At 42.0% G+C, this 18,849-nt stretch overlaps 3 protein-coding genes across 6 annotated transcripts in view; 2 read left to right on the top strand and 1 right to left on the bottom strand.

Moving 5' to 3' along the window:
- Nucleotides 1-11,574, top strand: part of LOC110527806 (voltage-dependent calcium channel subunit alpha-2/delta-2) — a 325,465-nt gene extending 313,891 nt beyond the window's left edge. For 3 of the 4 annotated variants that reach the window (XR_016497237.1, XM_036983281.2, XM_090240879.1), the window contains 9 exons: nt 20-67; nt 207-278; nt 3,680-3,832; nt 3,982-4,034; nt 4,242-4,297; nt 5,983-6,106; nt 6,326-6,435; nt 7,445-7,530; nt 7,691-11,574. Coding sequence is in view for 2 of the 4 variants with exons in the window: in XM_036983281.2 (XP_036839176.1) it covers nt 20-67; nt 207-278; nt 3,680-3,832; nt 3,982-4,034; nt 4,242-4,297; nt 5,983-6,106; nt 6,326-6,435; nt 7,445-7,530; nt 7,691-7,813 (825 nt within the window). In the remaining 2 variants the exon portion in view is untranslated. The remainder of the gene's footprint in view (nt 1-19; nt 68-206; nt 279-3,679; nt 3,833-3,981; nt 4,035-4,241; nt 4,298-5,982; nt 6,107-6,325; nt 6,436-7,444; nt 7,531-7,690) is intronic. The other variant, XR_016497236.1, reaches the window with a different exon arrangement.
- Nucleotides 11,513-18,343, bottom strand: abhd14b (abhydrolase domain containing 14B). The gene is made up of 4 exons (XM_021609332.3): nt 18,056-18,343; nt 12,758-12,972; nt 12,413-12,654; nt 11,513-12,076 (listed from the first exon to the last, which is right to left on the bottom strand). Exons 2-4 carry the CDS (start codon nt 12,969-12,971, stop codon nt 11,897-11,899), a joined length of 636 nt encoding a protein of 211 aa, XP_021465007.2. The 5' UTR covers nt 12,972; nt 18,056-18,343; the 3' UTR covers nt 11,513-11,896.
- Nucleotides 18,222-18,849, top strand: part of LOC110527807 (hepatocyte growth factor-like protein) — a 26,146-nt gene continuing 25,518 nt past the window's right edge. Inside the window, exon 1 of the mRNA XM_036983284.2 lies at nt 18,222-18,617. Coding sequence (XP_036839179.2) covers nt 18,563-18,617 — 55 coding nt within the window. The 5' untranslated portion in view covers nt 18,222-18,562. The remainder of the gene's footprint in view (nt 18,618-18,849) is intronic.

Below are 18,849 nucleotides of genomic sequence, written 5' to 3'. Positions count from 1 at the left end.
GATTATTTGTTCTTGGCAGTGTGGACCGACCAGTGGCTGTGAGATGGACTGTGACGCCAACAGCGAAGTAAGATTAGAAATAATGTTAATATCACGCTTTCAATGGTAGAATATGCTTGAAACTCAGATATCGTTTTGAGTTAAACAGACTTCCAGTGGGGGAGGGAGGGGTCGTCATTGTTGTCCATCTGTGCCTCTATCTGCAGGACCTGCTGTGTTACCTGGTGGATGACGGTGGTTTCCTGATCATGTCCAATCAGAAGGACTACTGGAACAAGGTGACATGTTCTGACAGTTTAATACAGAGCTTTATTGAAGCAAGTCTATCCTTGACCTACCTACCGTACAGTGCCTTGCGAAAGTATTCGGCCCCCTTGAACTTTGCGACCTTTTGCCACATTTCAGGCTTCAAACATAAAGATATAAAACTGTATTTTTTTGTGAAGAATCAACAACAAGTGGGACACAATCATGAAGTGGAACGACATTTATTGGATATTTCAAACTTTTTTAACAAATCAAAAACTGAAAAATTGGGCATGCAAAATTATTCAGCCCCCTTAAGTTAATACTTTGTAGCGCCACCTTTTGCTGTGATTACAGCTGTAAGTCGCTTGGGGTATGTCTCTATCAGTTTTGCACATCGAGAGACTGACATTTTTTCCCATTCCTCCTTGCAAAACAGCTCGAGCTCAGTGAGGTTGGATGGAGAGCATTTGTGAACAGCAGTTTTCAGTTCTTTCCACAGATTCTCGATTGGATTCAGGTCTGGACTTTGACTTGGCCATTCTAACACCTGGATATGTTTATTTTTGAACCATTCCATTGTAGATTTTGCTTTATGTTTTGGATCATTGTCTTGTTGGAAGACAAATCTCCGTCCCAGTCTCAGGTCTTTTGCAGACTCCATCAGGTTTTCTTCCAGAATGGTCCTGTATTTGGCTCCATCCATCAATTTTAACCATCTTCCCTGTCCCTGCTGAAGAAAAGCAGGCCCAAACCATGATGCTGCCACCACCATGTTTGACAGTGGGGATGGTGTGTTCAGCTGTGTTGCTTTTACGCCAAACATAACGTTTTGCATTGTTGCCAAAAAGTTCAATTTTGGTTTCATCTGACCAGAGCACCTTCTTCCACATGTTTGGTGTGTCTCCCAGGTGGCTTGTGGCAAACTTTAAACAACACTTTTTATGGATATCTTTAAGAAATGGCTTTCTTCTTGCCACTCTTCCATAAAGGCCAGATTTGTGCAATATACGACTGATTGTTGTCCTATGGACAGAGTCTCCCACCTCAGCTGTAGATCTCTGCAGTTCATCCAGAGTGATCATGGGCCTCTTGGCTGCATCTCTGATCAGTCTTCTCCTTGTTTGAGCTGAAAGTTTAGAGGGACGGCCAGGTCTTGGCAGATTTGCAGTGGTCTGATACTTCTTCCATTTCAATATTATCGCTTGCACAGTGCTCCTTGGGATGTTTAAAGCTTGGGAAATATTTTTGTATCCAAATCCGGCTTTAAACTTCTTCACAACAGTATCTCGGACCTGCCTGGTGTGTTCCTTGTTCTTCATGATGCTCTCTGCGCTTTTAACGGACCTCTGAGACTATCACAGTGCAGGTGCATTTATACAGAGACTTGATTATACACAGGTGGATTGTATTTATCATCATTAGTCATTTAGGTCAACATTGTATCATTCAGAGATCCTCACTGAACTTCTGGAGAGAGTTTGCTGCACTGAAAGTAAAGGGGCTGAATAATTTTGCACGCCCAATTTTTCAGTTTTGGATTTGTTAAAAAAGTTTGAAATATCCAATAAATGTCGTTCCACTTCATGATTGTGTCCCACTTGTTGTTGATTCTTCACAAAAAAATACAGTTTTAAATCTTTATGTTGAAGCCTGAAATGTGGCAAAAGGTCGCAAAGTTCAAGGGGGCCGAATACTTTCGCAAGGCACTGTATATCACAAAAGTGAGTACACCCCTCACAATTTTTGTAAATATTTGAGTATATCTTTTCATGTGACAACACTGAAGAAATGAAACTTTGCTACAATGTAAAGTAGCGAGTGTACAGCTTGTATAACCGTGTACATTTGCTGTCCCCTCAAAATATCTCAACACACAGCCATTAATGTCTAAACCGCTGGCAACAGAAGTGAGTACACCCCTAAGTGAAAATGTCCAAATTGGTCCCAAAGTGTCAATATTTTGTGTGACCACCATCATTTTCCCGCACTGCCTTAACCCTCTTGGGCATGGAGTTCACCAGAGCTTCACAGGTTGCCACTGGAGTCCTCTTCCACTCCTCCATGACGACATCACAGAGCTGGTGGATGTTAGAGACCTTGCACTCCTCCACCTTCCGTTTGAGGATGCCCCACAGATGCTCAATAGGGTTTAGGTCTGGAGACATGCTTGGCCAGTCCATCACCTTTACCCTCAGCTTCTTTAGCAAGGCAGTGGTCGTCTTGGAGGTGTGTTTGGGGTCGTTTTCATGTTGGAATACTGCCCTGCGGCCCAGTCTCTGAAGGGAGGGGATCATGCTCTGCTTCAGTATGTCACAGTACAGGTTGGCATTCATGGTTCCCTCAATGAACTGTAGCTCCCTCAATGAACTGTAGCTCCCTCAATGAACTGTAGCTCCCTCAATGAACTGTAGCTCCACAGTGCCGGCAGCACTCATGCAGCCCCAGACCATGACACTCCCACCACCATGCTTGACTGTAGGCAAGATACACTTGTCTTTGTACTCCTCAAATGGTTGCCGCCACACACGCTTGACACCATCTGAACCAAATAAGTTTATCTTGGTCTCATCAGACCACAGGACATGGTTCCAGTAATCCATGTCCTTAGTCTGCTTGTCTTCAGCAAACTGTTTGCGGGCTTTCTTGTGCATCATCTTTAGAAGAGGCTTCCTTCTGGGACGACAGCCATGCATACCAATTTGATGCAGTGTACGCGTATGGTCTGAGCACTGACAGGCTGACCCCCCACCCCTTCAACCTCTGCAGCAATGCTGGCAGCACTCATTCGTCTATTTCCCAAAGACAACCTTTGGATATGATGATGAGCACGTGCACTCAACTTCTTTGGTCGACCATGGCGAGGCCTGTTCTGAGTGGAACCTGTCCAGTTAAACCGCTGTATGGTCTTGGCCACCGTGCTGCAGCTCAGTTTCAGGGTCTTGGCAATCTTCTTATAGCCCAGGCCATCTTTATGTAGAGCAACAATTCTTTTTTTCAGATCCTCAGAGTTCTTTGCCATGAGGTGCCATGTTGAACTTCCAGTGACCAGTCAGAATGAGGGAGTGTGAGAGCGATGACACCAAATTTAACACACCTGCTCTCTTGTAACACTAACGAGTCACATGACACCGGGGAGGGAAAATGGCTAATTGGGCCCAATTTGGACAATTTCACTTAGGGGTGTACTCACTTTTGTTGCCAGCGGTTTAGACATTAACGGCTGTGTGTTGCGTTATTTTGAGGGGACAGCAAATGTACACTGTTATACAAGCTGCACACTCGCGACTTTACATTGTAGCAAAGTGTCCTTTCTTCAGTGTCGTCACATGAAAAGATATACTCAAATATTTACAAAAACGTGAGGGGTGTACTCACTTTTGTGATATACCGTAGCTGCATGTTGTATGACCCTGTATTCCCTCTTCTACAGATTGGCATGTTCTTCAGTGAGGTGGACCCCTACCTGATGCATGCTCTCTACAACAACTCCTTTTACAACCGGAAGCAGTCCTTTGACTACCAGTCTGTGTGTGACCCCGTGCCGAGCAGCAACACCGGGGCTGCGCCAAGAGGCGTGTTTGTGGTAAGGACAACGGGTGAAAGACATGGCTGTAGCCCTAGTGAATGACTGAAGAACGGGCGACAGCTTGAAGGCTAGCAAATTATTCAATTGTGAACACTCAATGTGTTCCGGTGGTAATGCTTCCCCTGTTTTCCTCTCGGTGTGGTCAGCCCACCATTGCCGACTTTGTGAACCTGGCCTGGTGGACATCAGCAGCTGCCTGGTAAGACCAGAGAACACAAAAGTACTATGGCCTGAAACACACACTGCTAAAACAAAGCCACAAACATGCATCCTTAAAACCATGATCAAAGAAAATACATGTTTAATGTGTATATTTAAATTGTATTGTACACTTGGAAAAGAGGCCGAGGTCTCAGTATGTTTTGCCTGTCAAAATAAAGACTAAATAAAAATGTTTCTGCCCCAGGTCCCTATTCCAGCAGCTGCTCTGTGGAATGGCTTACCACAGCTGGTTTGTCACAGGTGGGTACAAAGCAGAGATATTCTGTGCTCTGTGTGTTTACCCTACACTTTTGAAGAGTTATATCACTGTCATATATGTTTCTTTAAAATGGAAAGCGACTGCAACACTAGACTGTACTAGTGACATACAGTTGAATTTGGATGTTTACATACACTTAGGTTGGTGTCATTAAAACTCGTTTTTTCAACCACACCACACATTTCTTGTTAACAAACTATAGTTTTGGCAAGTCGGTGAGGACATCTACTTTGTGCATGACACAAGTAATTTTTCCAACAATTGTTTACAGACAGATTATTTCACTTATCATTCACTGTTTCACAATTCCAGTGGGTCAGAAGTTCACATACACTAAGTTGACTGTGCCTTTAAACAGCATGCAAAATTCCAGAAAATTATGTCATGGCTTTAGCAGCTTCTGATAGGCTAATTGACATCATTTGAGTCAATTGGAGGTGTACCTGTGGATGTATTTCAAGATCTACCTTCAAACTCAGTGCCTCTTTGATTGACATCACGGGAAAATCAAAAGAAATCAGCCAAGACCTCAGAAAAAAAAATTGTAGACCTCCACAAGTCTGGTTCATCCTTGGGAGCAATTTCCAAATGCCTGAAGGTACCACATTCATCTGTACAAACAATAGTACACAAGTATAAACACCATGGGACCACACAGCTGTCATACCACTCAGGAAGGAGACACGTTCTGTCTCCTAGAGATGAATGTACTTTGGTGCGAAAAGTGCAAATCAATCCCAGAACAACAGCAAAGGACCTTCTGAAGATGCTGGAGGAAACAGGTACAAAAGTAACTATATCCACAGTAAAACGAGTCCTATATTGACATAACCTGAAAGGCCGCTCAGCAAGGGAGAAGCCACTGTTCCAAAACCGCCATAAAAAAGACAGATTACGGTTTGCAACTGCACATGGGGACAAAGATTGTACTTTTTGAAGAAATGTCCTCTGGTCTGATGAAACAAAAATAGAATTGTTTGGCCATAATGACCATTGTTATGTTTGGAGGGAAAAGGGGAGGCTCACAAGCTGAAGAACACCATCCCAACCGTGAAGCACGGGGGTGGCAGCATCATGTTGTGGGGGTGCATTGCTGCAGGAGGGACTGGTGCACTTCACAAAATAGATGGCATCATGAGGACGGAAAATTATGTGGATATATTGAAGCAACATCTCAAGACATCAGTCAGGAAGTTAAAGCTTGGTCGCAAATGGGTCTCCCAAATGGACAATGACCCCAAGCATACTTCCAAAGTTGTGGCAAAATGGCTTAAGGACAACAAAGTCGAGGTACTGGAGTGTCCATCACAGAGCCCTGACCTCAATCCTATAGAAAATGTATTGGTAGAACTGAAAAAAGTGTGTGCGAGCAAGGAGGCACTACTCTTCTGACATTTCACATTCATAAAATAAAGTGGTGATCCTAACTGACCTAAGACAGGGAATTTTTACTAGGATTAAATGTCAGGAATTGTGTAAAACTGAGTTTAAATGTATTTGGCTAAGTAAACCTCCGACTTCAACTGCATCTGGTGGGGGCGAGCGCGCCCACTGATGGGAGCGGCCATTTGTGTTTAGCAGCCACTTGTATTGTTTTTGTGTTGTATTGTTGTTGCTTTAAAAAAATACAAATACAAACGTGTTTGTCTTTGTCTGCGAGTTGTAGATGAGGTGGAGGCAGAGGGGATGGACTCCAGAGAGACCAGCTGTGTGACGATACAGACTCAGTTCTACTTCACCAACATCAACAGTTCCTATGACATCCTGCAGGACTGTGGCAACTGCTCCAGGTGACTTCACTATACACTAACAACTCATACACAAACATGATTCACGGAACACAAAGTTCGGTAATAGTCCTTAATTCATCTAAAAGTGTGTGAAATGCTATCAGAACTAATGAAATAGAAGCATCATTAAGTAAATGAGGCTAGAGCTGATCCAACAGTTAACAAGCTGGTCATATAAGAAGAGTTTGTTGTTGACACTGTCTCGCTCTCTCTCTGTAGGCTGATCCATGCCAAGAGGTTAAACAACACCAACCTGCTGTTTGTGGTAGCAGAGAAGATGCCCTGCAACACCTGCGAGTTGGAGAAACTGTCCCAAGCGGAGACAGAGTGTATCCTTACCAATCAGGGGAGAACGACTGCCCCCTCTCTTTGAAGCCACGGAAATTCAAGGCCGACCGCGGTACTGCACATTGTTAGCAGAAAACAGAATCCCCAATTATAGTGAATGGAAAAATATTTTTGTAAATCCAAAAATGTTTTGAAGACAATCAGAGTACCAATAATTGCTTCTAATGTATGTCCTATTTTTTTTTTTTTAATCGCACACAAGAAGTTTTAATAATATATCATATTATAAGGATAATTTATCCTGAACAAGAATATAAAGGTGCAACAATTTCAATGATTTTACTGAGTTACAATTCATATAAGGAAATCAGTCAATTAAAATGAATTCTCACTAACATGTAAACAATGTAAACACATTTGTGACAAAATTTTAGAGAAATAAGTTTTTGTGCTCATGAAACATTTCTGGGATGTTTTATTTCAGCTCATGAAACATGGGACCGACACTTCACATGTGTTTATATTGCGTTTATATTGTTGTTCAATGTAGTCGCTGATGGCAGCCTGCAGTACCCCGGTCGGCCTTCAACTTGAGTTACTCAATGAGAGGGGGCAGCACTGAGCTGGCCTGCAACGTTACTCCCTGGAGTAGCTCAAACTGTACATGTTATCTCTCCGTGTTAACCGACCTCATGTGTCTTAAATGCGCTATTGAGTCTTCACATGGGAATGAAAGGTGTCACGTGATCGATGGCTTTGTCTGCTCATATATACAGTCATTGTTACCAACGCACCTGCTGTTGGGAATCTTCTCCTTTCATTTGTCTCTCTTTACGGACTCGTGAATAACAGTGGCTGTTTTTCACATTCAACTCACTGGTGTTAATGTCAACCCATGTACATTTTTGCATGTTGCGTTACTCTTTGAGTTAAATGTTTTTGCTCGTGGCATAAACCTGTGTAAGTGGGAGAGGAAGCTATGGAGACTTGAGAGTGACTATACAGTATGCATGTAGGTAGTGAGTCATTCCTTAGCCACGCCTCTTCCAGTCAAGGATGATAACCCATCATGTGAGGATATGAGTGCAGCGAGGTATCGAAAAGGGCCAACTGTGTGCTACGACTACAATCTCGCTGTAAGACTTACAACTGAGCGTACAACTCAGCACCTGTGTACACAGACACTAGAATAATCATGCGCACAGACCCTATTTTCACAAAGACGCTGTGAAAATTAATGTGGTATTTTCAACAATTTCACTATATCACTCTAAACGTGTCTCCTTTCCTCTCCAGGAGAACACATCTGACTGCGGGAGCGGCCACTCCTTCCGCCCCTCCTTCCAGACCCTGCTCACGATTCAGCTCGTCCTGCTCTATCCAATCGCCAGCACCCATATTCTGCCCCTCCTACTTTAATTTTCCTCTCGTCTGCTCCCACCAGCTTTGTCCATCCTAAAGCCGCCGCCCTCTCCTACCCTCTATGCCCCGACCCTGCTCCAGTCATAGGTAATAATGAGACTTTCTGCCACCTGCAACTCGGAAGCCCTGAGTACCGCACTACTGTACCCAGCTAGCTTCTATTGTTGTCTCTAATTGACGGTTGCAGGACCTTTATTGTCCTCGGCGAGTTACCTACCGTCACATCCATTTGAAGTTATTTAGGTGGTGTTCCAACCACGACAATCGCAAGAGGCTGTCAAGAATAGAAAAGGTCCCGCCCACATCAGCAGGACAAGTGAGAAGTGAAAAGGCAAGTCGGATGCCACGCCACAGAGCTCCAGCCGTCATGGATTACAGCAGAGTTTAGGTTGTCCGTTTCCGCCTCTGTTAGTCAAGACGGGATGAGGAGACATTGCCTCCATCACTCTCATTCATCTCTGGTCTGCTCAGAGTCTCACCACTCTGTCATTTGTCTCTCATAGGGGGCTACTGTGCGTACCATTCAGCCATTTATAGTGACTGTAACAAGAAAATGAAGGGGGAAAAAATAGCTTTCAAGTATACAAAAACATACAATTATAAACTGTTGAAGTGATGCGTATTCAAACCATATATTAGAGTATTATTTGCAATGGAAGTTGTTAGGTGTTACATGAATTTATTTATGCACTATATCTACTTCTTGCCAAGATGAGCTAGACTTTTCATGTGGTCTTATTTGTATAGCCAAATTAGTGAGCGGAAAAAAGCAGAAACGGAAGCTGCAGAAATAGTGGTAGAAATAACTGAGGTTTGAACTGACAGCGGCTGAATACCGATTCTTCTTGTGGGTCCTCTACTGTTCTTCACTTGAAGTTAGAACTTTTTCTGCCCCTGGAAGCACGGTACTGTGTATATAATCATTGTAACAAATGGTAATATGGAACTATTCTATCAAATAGTAGTCTTACAAAGAATAACATCTGACGTCTTTGATCATCATAGTTGACTAATATTAGGTAATGAATAGGTAATTATGTGTCCGAATCGGACAAAGCCACTTCTAACTTTTCCCTTGCAAAAAAAAAAAGAAGGAATACTTGCCTACTCCTGTTTATTAGGTATCGGTATTTAGCCTCTGAAAAGTCAGATCGTTTCGGCTTCATTGCTGTAGGTGGTGTATAATACAGTACTATCCTTTCTGATCAATGGACATTCTGACATCTGCTACAGATGGATGATGTAGGACCCCAGTGACAGCTAACCCCTCTGCCAATCCTCATACAGCCGCTCCACCATGTCCGCTAATGTTCCTAGGACTGTATTTGTATGCGCTTATAAACTGTTGCCACCACAGCAGATAAACAAATATCTATTCCGACTGGCCTATGAGCACCTCATTTTAGATGCGGGTGGGTTTTAGCAGACCTTAGCTTGAATTACCTTTGACAGATGCTGTTTAACTTCAGACCATTTGCTGCTGGGAGATTGGGGCTTAACATTTCCCGTATAAAGAAATAGAGCAGAGGTCACTACTACTTATGGTGACGACTGAACTGCAGTCAGGGTGTGTAATCCATGTCATTCTGATCAATTTGAAGTGAAATGTCATTAAACTCCCATGTTTAGGAGCCACTCTCTGTTGTCATAGTGCCTTGGTGCACTGTTTTGGAAAGCATTGGCTATAGAGCTACTGTGCAGTACCTTTATAGAACAGCCACCCTAATGGCTGTGGAGCTACAAGATTTTTATAGAGCCAGTCTATTGGCTATCTATCTACAGTAGCTTTATACACCATATTGACTAGGAGGATATTGCATCTTAATGTAGACATCCAAATTGGCTGTGGCTATTAGCTGCTGTACCGTACCAGGGCTAACTGATTGCCACCATGTAACGGTGCTGTACAGTACATTTACAGGGCCATCTATAAAGCTACACCATCAGTATAAAGCAACTTAACTGGCCACAGATCTACCTTTACAGAGCCACCTGACTGCTATCGTTGCATTTCTGCCTGAACCATATGTGCGTTTGTGTTTGTGTATGGGTGTATGTTTGTGTTAACCCTCAAAGTGAATGTCTTTAAAACTGGGTTGAGGGGACGGGGAATGACAGTTGTGGTAGCGTAGCTGTTTGTTGTTCCAATTCCAACGGAAGAAGTGTTATATCAGACGTAGTTATGGAGTTAAAAAATGATCCAATCCATTTTCTTCTGACCGGTTTTCTCAATATGTTGTCATGAGGGAGCTGCATTCACAGAGGTGTTCAAAAGAATGTTTAATATGTCAGTGTTTTTCTGTTTCTAAGGCAACATAGTGACAAAGCCTCTCTCAATGCCTTAGTGTTCTATCAAGCGCCAATTCAGTGTTCTCTCTCTTTCTCTCACACACGCACACGCACACACACACACACAGAGTCTCTCAAATATTTACTTTTCTCTGAAGACTTTTCCCAATCCAGAGTGTTGAGCTCTGAATTTGAAGGGGTTTCGATTTTCATGTGTCTGTTTGTCTATATAAAAGGATGCGAGTTTCTTGTGCACATGCCGCTTTGATTCCTGGTTGGAGTGGAGGGCTTTCATAGTTTATATTTAACTCTGAATCTGTGTTGACTCTGAAATCCCTCCACTTCTCCTCGCTGTCTCAGTTTGTTAACGTGGACACATCCTAAACCCCAAAACCTCCTTTACTGTGTAACCATAAATACGCACATAATGTATTGTACAGTGAACAATATCATTTTTGGCAAGACAAATGTTAGGTAATTCCATCATTATCTCAATGAAAGACTGAGCCAAAAAAAAAGATATTCTGAATCTGTAATTGACTCCTTTCAATGTATGGGTTCACCATTTTAGAAATGACTCTTGTAGTTCTATTGTATTCTATCACAGCAATTGTTTGTCCCTCTGTAGATCGCAACATTCATATGTAACACTAACAGTTATACCTACACATGCACAGATTGGGGATGTTCAGCTCTAGACTGAAGTAAGCCAAGGATGTTTATTCCCCCTTGTGGGATGTCAGAGGCTAGCTCAGGGAGTGGGGTCTCCACAGATCAGCATGGGACCGTTTCAAACAGAAGGTCAAAGAATCATGAGTATGTCTGTGTGTCCCAGAAGTGGACACAAGAGTGTGCTGAGGGACACAGGTCTGTGGTTTGCAAAATTTACTTTTTGCCCCCCCCCCCCCCCCCCCACAAAAAAATAAAAAAAATAGGAACAGCTTGGGGTGAGAGGAAGTGGTGTACTTTACGGCCAGCCTCAAAGGGAGGGTCTTCACGTGGCTCCTCCCCTGCCCTTCCTTACCCTTGCTGTGTCCGTGTAGGTGCGTCTCTGTGGGAAAGACGCGTATGTGATTCTGTAGTCTGGTGCTATGTGACCATGTTTGCCAAATGTGTAAAATATATATATATATATCAAAAAAGAAAAAAAAATAGTAAAATCTGTCAAATTTTAAGTGAAGTAAAAAATAGGAATAAAGTGAAGATAAGTTTGAGATCTGAAATCAACCGTTTTTGATTTGATTTTTGGTGTGTGTGAGTGTATGTGTGTGCGTGGAAGATTTAGCTCCCTCTCTCTGGGCATTGGTCCACATCGCTCCATTCTTTTGTACTGATGAAGCTAAAAAAAAAGAAGAAGAAGAAGAGGGCAAAATTTGTAAAATATTGTGTCTGTGACTCCTTGTAAAATATTTTCAAATTGTTTATTACAGAGAATCAGTTATTAAATAATGTTCATATTTTTCACTTCATTTCATTGTGTGGTGTTTGTTTTTGCATTTGTAATACCAGGACTCATGTCAGGTACATACATCCTGTATAGGCCACACACACACACACAGTACAAGTACAGTATATCAGCAAGAGCATTGTACTGAACCACAGTTACAGGTCTCCAAAACACCACACGCTAGTCTTTGATTTAAAAAAATTATAATCTAAACTAGCTTTTGACAAATTAACAAACATACAGTATCAATTTGGTTTATATAACTAAATGCTGGGAGTGTTGGATTAAGAATGGCCGTATAGTGCTGCATCCATGGACAGATATCCCAAAGACACTGAACAACATCACAACGTATTGAGAAAGTCAGTGAGAGCTCTGTGCCACGTGGGCGGGTCGTCCAGGTAGCACGGATGTCCTGCTCCTTTCATCACCGCAACCTTGTGATTAGCCAGGCTCCTCAGGTTGTTCAGAGAAACCTCTCCAAGCTGAGCATCCTGGTCTCCATAGACAATCAAAGATGGAGTCTGGAATGAAAGTGGAGGTGGTTAGCTCAAATGTTACCCGGTGTCACATACAATGGCAGCGATTCAAGCTGAGCGCGGGTTGTATACGACGCAGCTACTGAAGGAAATTGCCTTTGAAAGCGGCATTGTCTGCAACCCGCGTTCGGATTGAATCCTGACTAAAGTCACACAGAGCACCGGAACACAAGGCATGTTTCATAGAGGCAAAGTCAATGTTTGCAACTAACCACAGAAGAGAAACCAACCACAGAAGAGAAACCAACCACAGAAGAGAAACGAAAGAGCAGAGAGCCATAATCCCTCAACACACACACACACACACACACACACACACACCTGTATGCTGCTGTACTGTTCTGCTGTGAATTTCTCAGTGCAGATGGGAGCCACCGGGATGTAAGCCCGGACCAGAGCCTCGTGCTGGAAGAGGAAGGGCAGGGAGTACATGCCACTCAGGGAGGGACTGACCACAACCACTGGCCCCATCCCCAGTGCCTCACACACCTGCTTCAGGAACCCACCAGGGGCCAGCTCTCCTACAGCAGAGGGGGCTACTGCTGACTTAGATTGGCCAAAACCTGGGGGCGGGGGGAGGGGAGAGAAAGAGAGAGGTGGTGTTACAGGTCAGAGATCAATTGAGTAACACATTCTCACTTACTACTATTTACAACCGAAGCTCACCTGGTAGGTCGATGGCCACTGCACGACAGCCAGCTTTGGCCAATGTCTCCAGTGTTCCTATATTTAGCCAGTTCTCAGATGAGAAACGGATGCCGTGCAGAAGCAGGACAGACAGATGTACTTCACCTGTGGCCGGTTCAGCTTGTCTGTAAAACATAGGGGCCTTGCAGGATTCCACATGCACGCTCCCTTCTGTCATTTTAGCAGCACACATCCTATGAAGGAGGTTTGAAGTAAAAAAATATATATATCAATTGGGTGGTTCGAGCCCTGAATGCTGATTGGCTGACAGCTGTGGTATATCCGACCGTATACCATGGGTATGACAAAATATGTATTTTTACTGCTCTAATTACGCTGGTAACCGGTTTATAATAGCAATAAGACACCTCAAGGGTTTGTGGTATAAGGCCAATATGTGCAGGCACTATGTTGGCGTTGCATTGTGCTACGAACAGCCCTTAGCCGTGGTATATTGGCCATATACCACACCTCCTCGGGCCTTATTGCTTAAATATATCATTACCAAACATCAGAAGACGGTGAGAAAGTTCAAGCCAAAGTCTGTAAGAATGACATAACAATAATTATAACTAATGAACAACTAACTATACTTTAGAATTGGCTTTAGTAACAAGGACATCCTTGCTCTTTTAGCACGTAATAACCATATTAGTGTAAGTATTAGGACCTCAAAGAGGTTTTGTCACAGACCGGGTCTTTTCAGAAGGAAGAACCACACAGACATGGATGTGGTATTGGAGTTTGTGCAAAGTGAAATCAACGGTAATAGATAAATGCAAGACGAAAGATGGCTGCATCTCCATGAAATTCAGAGAGGTTTTGTAGTAACACGAGACACTATGCGAAAGAGCTACAATCAAGCTGATCACTCAATTCTCAAGGCGTGAAGCTCGTCGATATGGCATATCGACTCATTTGACAAAGTGAAACCGTGTGGTATTGCAATAAATGGCTGCATAGATGCTTTAGCCATTACTGTATGTTTTGTCAGTCTGGCTTCATAGACTAGACGTGACATAGTAAATGTAAATCCAAGACACTCAAATTAGTATGATATGTTACGGTACGTTTGGTATGGTTACATAAGACAGAAGGTTACTTAAGCAAAATTGGTTGGGGTGTATTGGTGGGAGTATAACGCAAACGTCTAGCAACCCAAACGTTGCGTGTTCGGATCTCATCATGGACAACTAACATTTTAGCTAATTAGCAACTTAGCAACTACTTACTAGCTATTCTGCAACTACTTAGCATGTTAGCTAACCCTTCCCTAACCTTAACCCTTTAACCTCACTCCTAACCTTAAACATAATCCCTAGCCACACCAAATTGAAATTCGTAACATATCATACGAATTGCAATTTGTAACATATCATATGATGAGATTCACAAATTCATACATACTATACGAAACATATCAAACTAATGGGCGAGGCCCGGATTTACATTTACTATGTTACGTCTACCCCTTTGTCCAGGTTGGTTTTGTCTTTGGAAACCTTTTAACTAAAGCCAATGAATGCTAAAGTAGAATTTCACAAGGCATTTCAACTTTCATCTTGAAATATAACTGCGACTTTATTCTCAAAAGGTATACTTAAAAATTTGGACTTCATTCTCAAAATATTTTGACTTTATTACCCCTCAATAATACCCCCTCAATATTACCAAAAAAATCCCACCATAGTTACTGGCTTTCTGTGGCTTTACACACAGTTCTACTTAATTCCACATTTTAACGATTGGATCCCCCCTGCCACCAATTATGCTTTTGGTATGGCCTGGTCCTCAGAGGCCATTGTTTGTGAAGGGAAAAAAAGTTGTGCAAGGAGAAAGGAGAAAGGAGCGATAGCTCCTATTCTCTCCTCTCTCTTCTTAACAAACCCTTAATTCTGTGAGCTAGCATGTAACAAATAAAGAAGTACAGTAGATTCATAAGCACGAATAAGAATTTTTAGAAAAGGATATTTTTCAAAATGGCGAGTTTCTATTGTGAAGTAATGAGATGTGCATCTCGCGTGTGAGCGGTATTTCTCAAAATGAGGGATAATTGGTAACCGTTATATTGGGCTCAATTTTGTGAAAGACAACTTTGGTAGTATTATAAACTTTTTTTTAAATTATTTATATTAGGTTACATAATTTGAGAAGGACTGTTTCTCTGAACCTCAGGCAGTAGGCTCAAGCATGCCCGTCTCAGACTCTGACCAGCGGCAGTAACCTATCCTCCTTAGTTATGTTTAGGAAAAAAAAGTGAATGCCAAAAATTGGGGGGGGGGGGGGGGGGGGGGGAGCACTCATGTTTATGCAACCTAATAATCATTATAAGAATACTCTCAGAACCAACTTTAAATTGTATTTCAATTGAGAAAATCTACAAAGGAAATTGGCCCACCCTAGTCATAATTGATAGGGATGCACCTGACATTGCACAGCAGTAAGCTGTTTTTTTGTATGTACTGTTTCTTGATGAGTAAAACGTATTCTATTTTTGTGGGGAGCTTAATAAGGGGCATGGGGGGAGGGGCAAATTATGTTCCCCCCCATGATGAAAGGGGGGCAACATTTTCTAGAAAGCTGGGGGTCTAAGACACTGCATCTCAGTGCAAGCGGCGTCACTGCAGTACCTGGTTCAAATCCAGGTCTGCATCACATCTGGCTGTGATTGGGAGTCCCATAGGGCGGCGCACAATTGGCCCAGCGTTGTCTGGCTTTGGCCGGGGTAGGCTGTCATTGTAAATAAGAATTTGTTCTTAACCGACTTGCCTAGTTAAATAAAGGTTAAAGACAAATCTAGCTAATGATTAGCACAAATACAGATGGGAAACCCCATGCTTTAGCCTATTTATTTATAGCCACTATGCTACATTAGTTGGGCTACAGGTGCTATTGCTAATTAACACACCAGCCTGAATAAAAGGACCAATATGTTGTGAGGCAAATTTTTGTAGCGGAAAATTATATTTGAATGGCGTCACCATCATTTTATGTTCATTTATTTTGGAGTAGAAAAGTCACTAGAACTGCGTTCAGTAATGCAATGTTAAATTCAATGGAAACAGTGCCTTTCTGAATGACCAGTTGAAAAATAAGGGGTTGGGCTGTGGGTTCAAAATGCACAGGTGCATTTTGGTCACTCATTGTTTCAAGCCACACCCACCAAACGGAGCAAACATAGGCAACCTTTTCAAGAACGTTGAAAAACATTTTGAGGAAAAGTGTTTCAGTGCAACCCATTATGCAATGTAGAAAACGTTCAATCGAACTGAATGGACCCCAGAACTGACTTTCTCATAGTCGTTCCACAAAAAAATTGGCAATAGTGGTTACTTCCTGAACTGAGTTAGACCAACAGTTTAAAGTAATACCAAAATGATTGGTACTTCAATTTGTTTTTATTATTTTTATCCCCTTTCCTGGGGTCCAGCAAAATTAAGGCAGTTTATACCATTTTTAAAAACATTGCAATACAATCACAGATTTCACAACACACTGTGTGCCCTCAGGCCCCTACTCCACCACTACCACATATCTACAGTACTAAATCCATGTGTATGTGATAGGTGAGAATTGTCTGTTAATTGAATGATTAGAAAATTCCACCCTGAAACATATAATTGTATGGAATTGATTAGAATGTCTAAAATCATAATCAATAAATGTGTTGTCCTAGTCAGAATTAGGGTAAAACAATATGTCTTTATTGTATTTTAAACACAGACTGTCTGAGCTTGGTGCCGACCTGACTAGAGATTTGGGAGAGAATGGGGAGTACGTCTCAAGGACAAGGTCACTGATCTCTGTCGGCTGGGTAGTGAGACAGACAGTGTGTGCGTAGCAGGACATGTGTGTGTGTATGGTTGTGTGTATGGGTGGGCGTGAGAAGTCAGTATAAAATGAATTGATTTGTATTCTTGACTTTAGAACGTCCCGTGAATAAACCTTTTTGACTATTTTAGCTGGGCCTCCGTCTGTTTCATTCGACCTGGATCTTACACATTCTGGTTTGCAGACAGAGTAATATAATTCAATTGGGTGATGTACCTGGAGAACATAATTCTCTTATCAGTATGTATAGTGCGTATGTTATCGTGTGTGTGTGTGTGTGTGTGTGCACCAATGTTTGTGTTGCTTCACAGTCCCCGCTGTTCCATAAGGTGTTTTTTTATCTGTTTTATAAATTTAATTTTACTGCTTGCGTCAGTTACTTGATGTGGAGTAGAGCTCCATGTAGTCATGGCTCTCTGTCGTACTGTGCCTCCCATAGTCTGTTCTGGACTACTGCCTCAATATGTTTTGGCCATGACAGTTTACAATCTAGAGTTACTCCAAGCAGTTTAGTAATCTCAATTTGCTCAATTTCCACATTATTTATTACAATATTTAGTTGAGGTTTAGGGTTTAGTGAGTGTTTTGTTCCAAATACAATGCTTTAAGTTTTAGAAATAGTTAGGGCTAACTTATTCCTTGTCACCCACTCTTTAACTAACTGCAGCTCTTTGTTCAGTGTTGCAGTCATTTCAGTCACTGTAGTAGCTGACGTGTATAGTGTTGAGTCATCTGCATACATAGACACTCTGGCTTTACTCAAAGTCAGTGGCATGTCGTTACTAAAAAAAATAAAAAGCAAGGGGCCTAAACAGTTATGGTTGGAATATATTGACACAATTATCAGGAAGGTTTTGGATGTATTTCCCCTTCAGAATTAACCAGAAACAATAATTTATTCTCATTACTTTCACTTCCCAGGTGGGCATGACCCCCCCCCCCCCCCCCCCCACCCCCACCCCTCTTCACTTGGCCCTAATACTCTTCTGTACTTATCCTAAAGTCCTGTTCCACGCTTATGTCATAGGAGGCTCTGTAAACACATGTAGAGTACTACAGATGTCACGTTATTAAAAACCATGTGATAAACGCGTGTGTAAATCACATTCATCTGCTACATTAGGCCTGTTGGTGGCCGATTGATTGTAGCCTATGCAGTTCATATCTAGTGTCGGTATGCAATTGGTTGCGTGTGTGCTGTGCTGGAGAGAAAGCTATACTGTCGCATTCCAAGTTCGCTTGGAGGAGCCACATAAAATGAAATGTGGCCTGAGGATTCCTGGCAAGTTTTATGTAATCGATCTCCTGCGAAAGTTACAACTCAAAGCGCATTGCCCAAACAGCGATCAAAGTTCACATTATCTCTTTTAAATCTGCAAACACATTTATTCACAATGATTTGATTAGCCGAAACGTTAAAGCATGTTAAGATAAATATATATTTACCTTCACGCCGTCTGAGAAACTTCTGTCTGAACTAAGTTTTCTTGATAGTTTCACTTTTCAACGGAAAAACAGTCTACTGTAGTTTCAACCTGGAATCTACTGACGTCCAGTGGTGATCAGGCGTATTGCCGGGCCTCATAAATAGAGTAGCACTCTCGGTTGAGTTGATCGACGCTACCTTTCATTAATGATTCATGTACTTCGTTGTCTTTTTGTGGGTAAACGCCTCTGTTTGATTAAGCTCTTCAATGTTCACGTGTGGGTGGACGGGATGCAGTCATTACATTCACACTTATTTTGTAACTCTGGCTTTTCCCGTCCAAAAAAACACCACAATATATCTTTTTTTTTTTATAGGCTTCTTAATTGTTCACCTTGCTCTAGTCTAGCCTAATCAATTTCGTAAAAACACGCCAGCCAGAGGAACTCCAGAATTGTCAAAAACATTATTAAGTCCTTGGATCTGCTTCCATCCAGCACTGGTCTGTCTTATTCTCTTCTGTAACCATGAAACTCATTATTTCCTGTGTTCTCCTGGCATTTTGGAGGGGATTGGTCAGTGGTAAGAAAAATAACATATATATATTTATTTATTTATTTTTGATATGTTTTTTATTTGATTTTTTAAATTCTATTTCAGATTCATGTGCCGATTGGGTACCTACGTTCATTAATAATGCAACTGGGATTGGTTTATTGATTTGATGTTGTTGAGTTGATGTGCCTTTTTTGTTGGTTGTACATTGTATTCCTGGGTCAGCTCAGTTCACACTGCACAATTGACGGCAGTTTTT

Source organism: Oncorhynchus mykiss, chromosome 7 (assembly GCF_057628025.1).
Source record: "Oncorhynchus mykiss isolate SJ-2025 chromosome 7, ASM5762802v1, whole genome shotgun sequence".
Taxonomy (NCBI): domain Eukaryota; kingdom Metazoa; phylum Chordata; class Actinopteri; order Salmoniformes; family Salmonidae; genus Oncorhynchus; species Oncorhynchus mykiss.
This window is presented reverse-complemented; position numbering and strand designations above follow the sequence as displayed.

What these genes read in the sequence shown, in the direction of transcription:
- abhd14b (XM_021609332.3), bottom strand. Translation starts at nt 12,971, where the DNA reads ATGTGTGCTGCTAAAATGACAGAAGGGAGCGTGCATGTGGAATCCTGC. An exon ending in AGTGGCCATCGACCTACCAG is followed by an intron (nt 12,655 to 12,757) that starts GTGAGCTTCGGT and finishes CCCCGCCCCCAG; the next exon opens with GTTTTGGCCAATCTAAGTCA. An exon ending in AACAGTACAGCAGCATACAG is followed by an intron (nt 12,077 to 12,412) that starts GTGTGTGTGTGT and finishes CTTTCATTCCAG; the next exon opens with ACTCCATCTTTGATTGTCTA.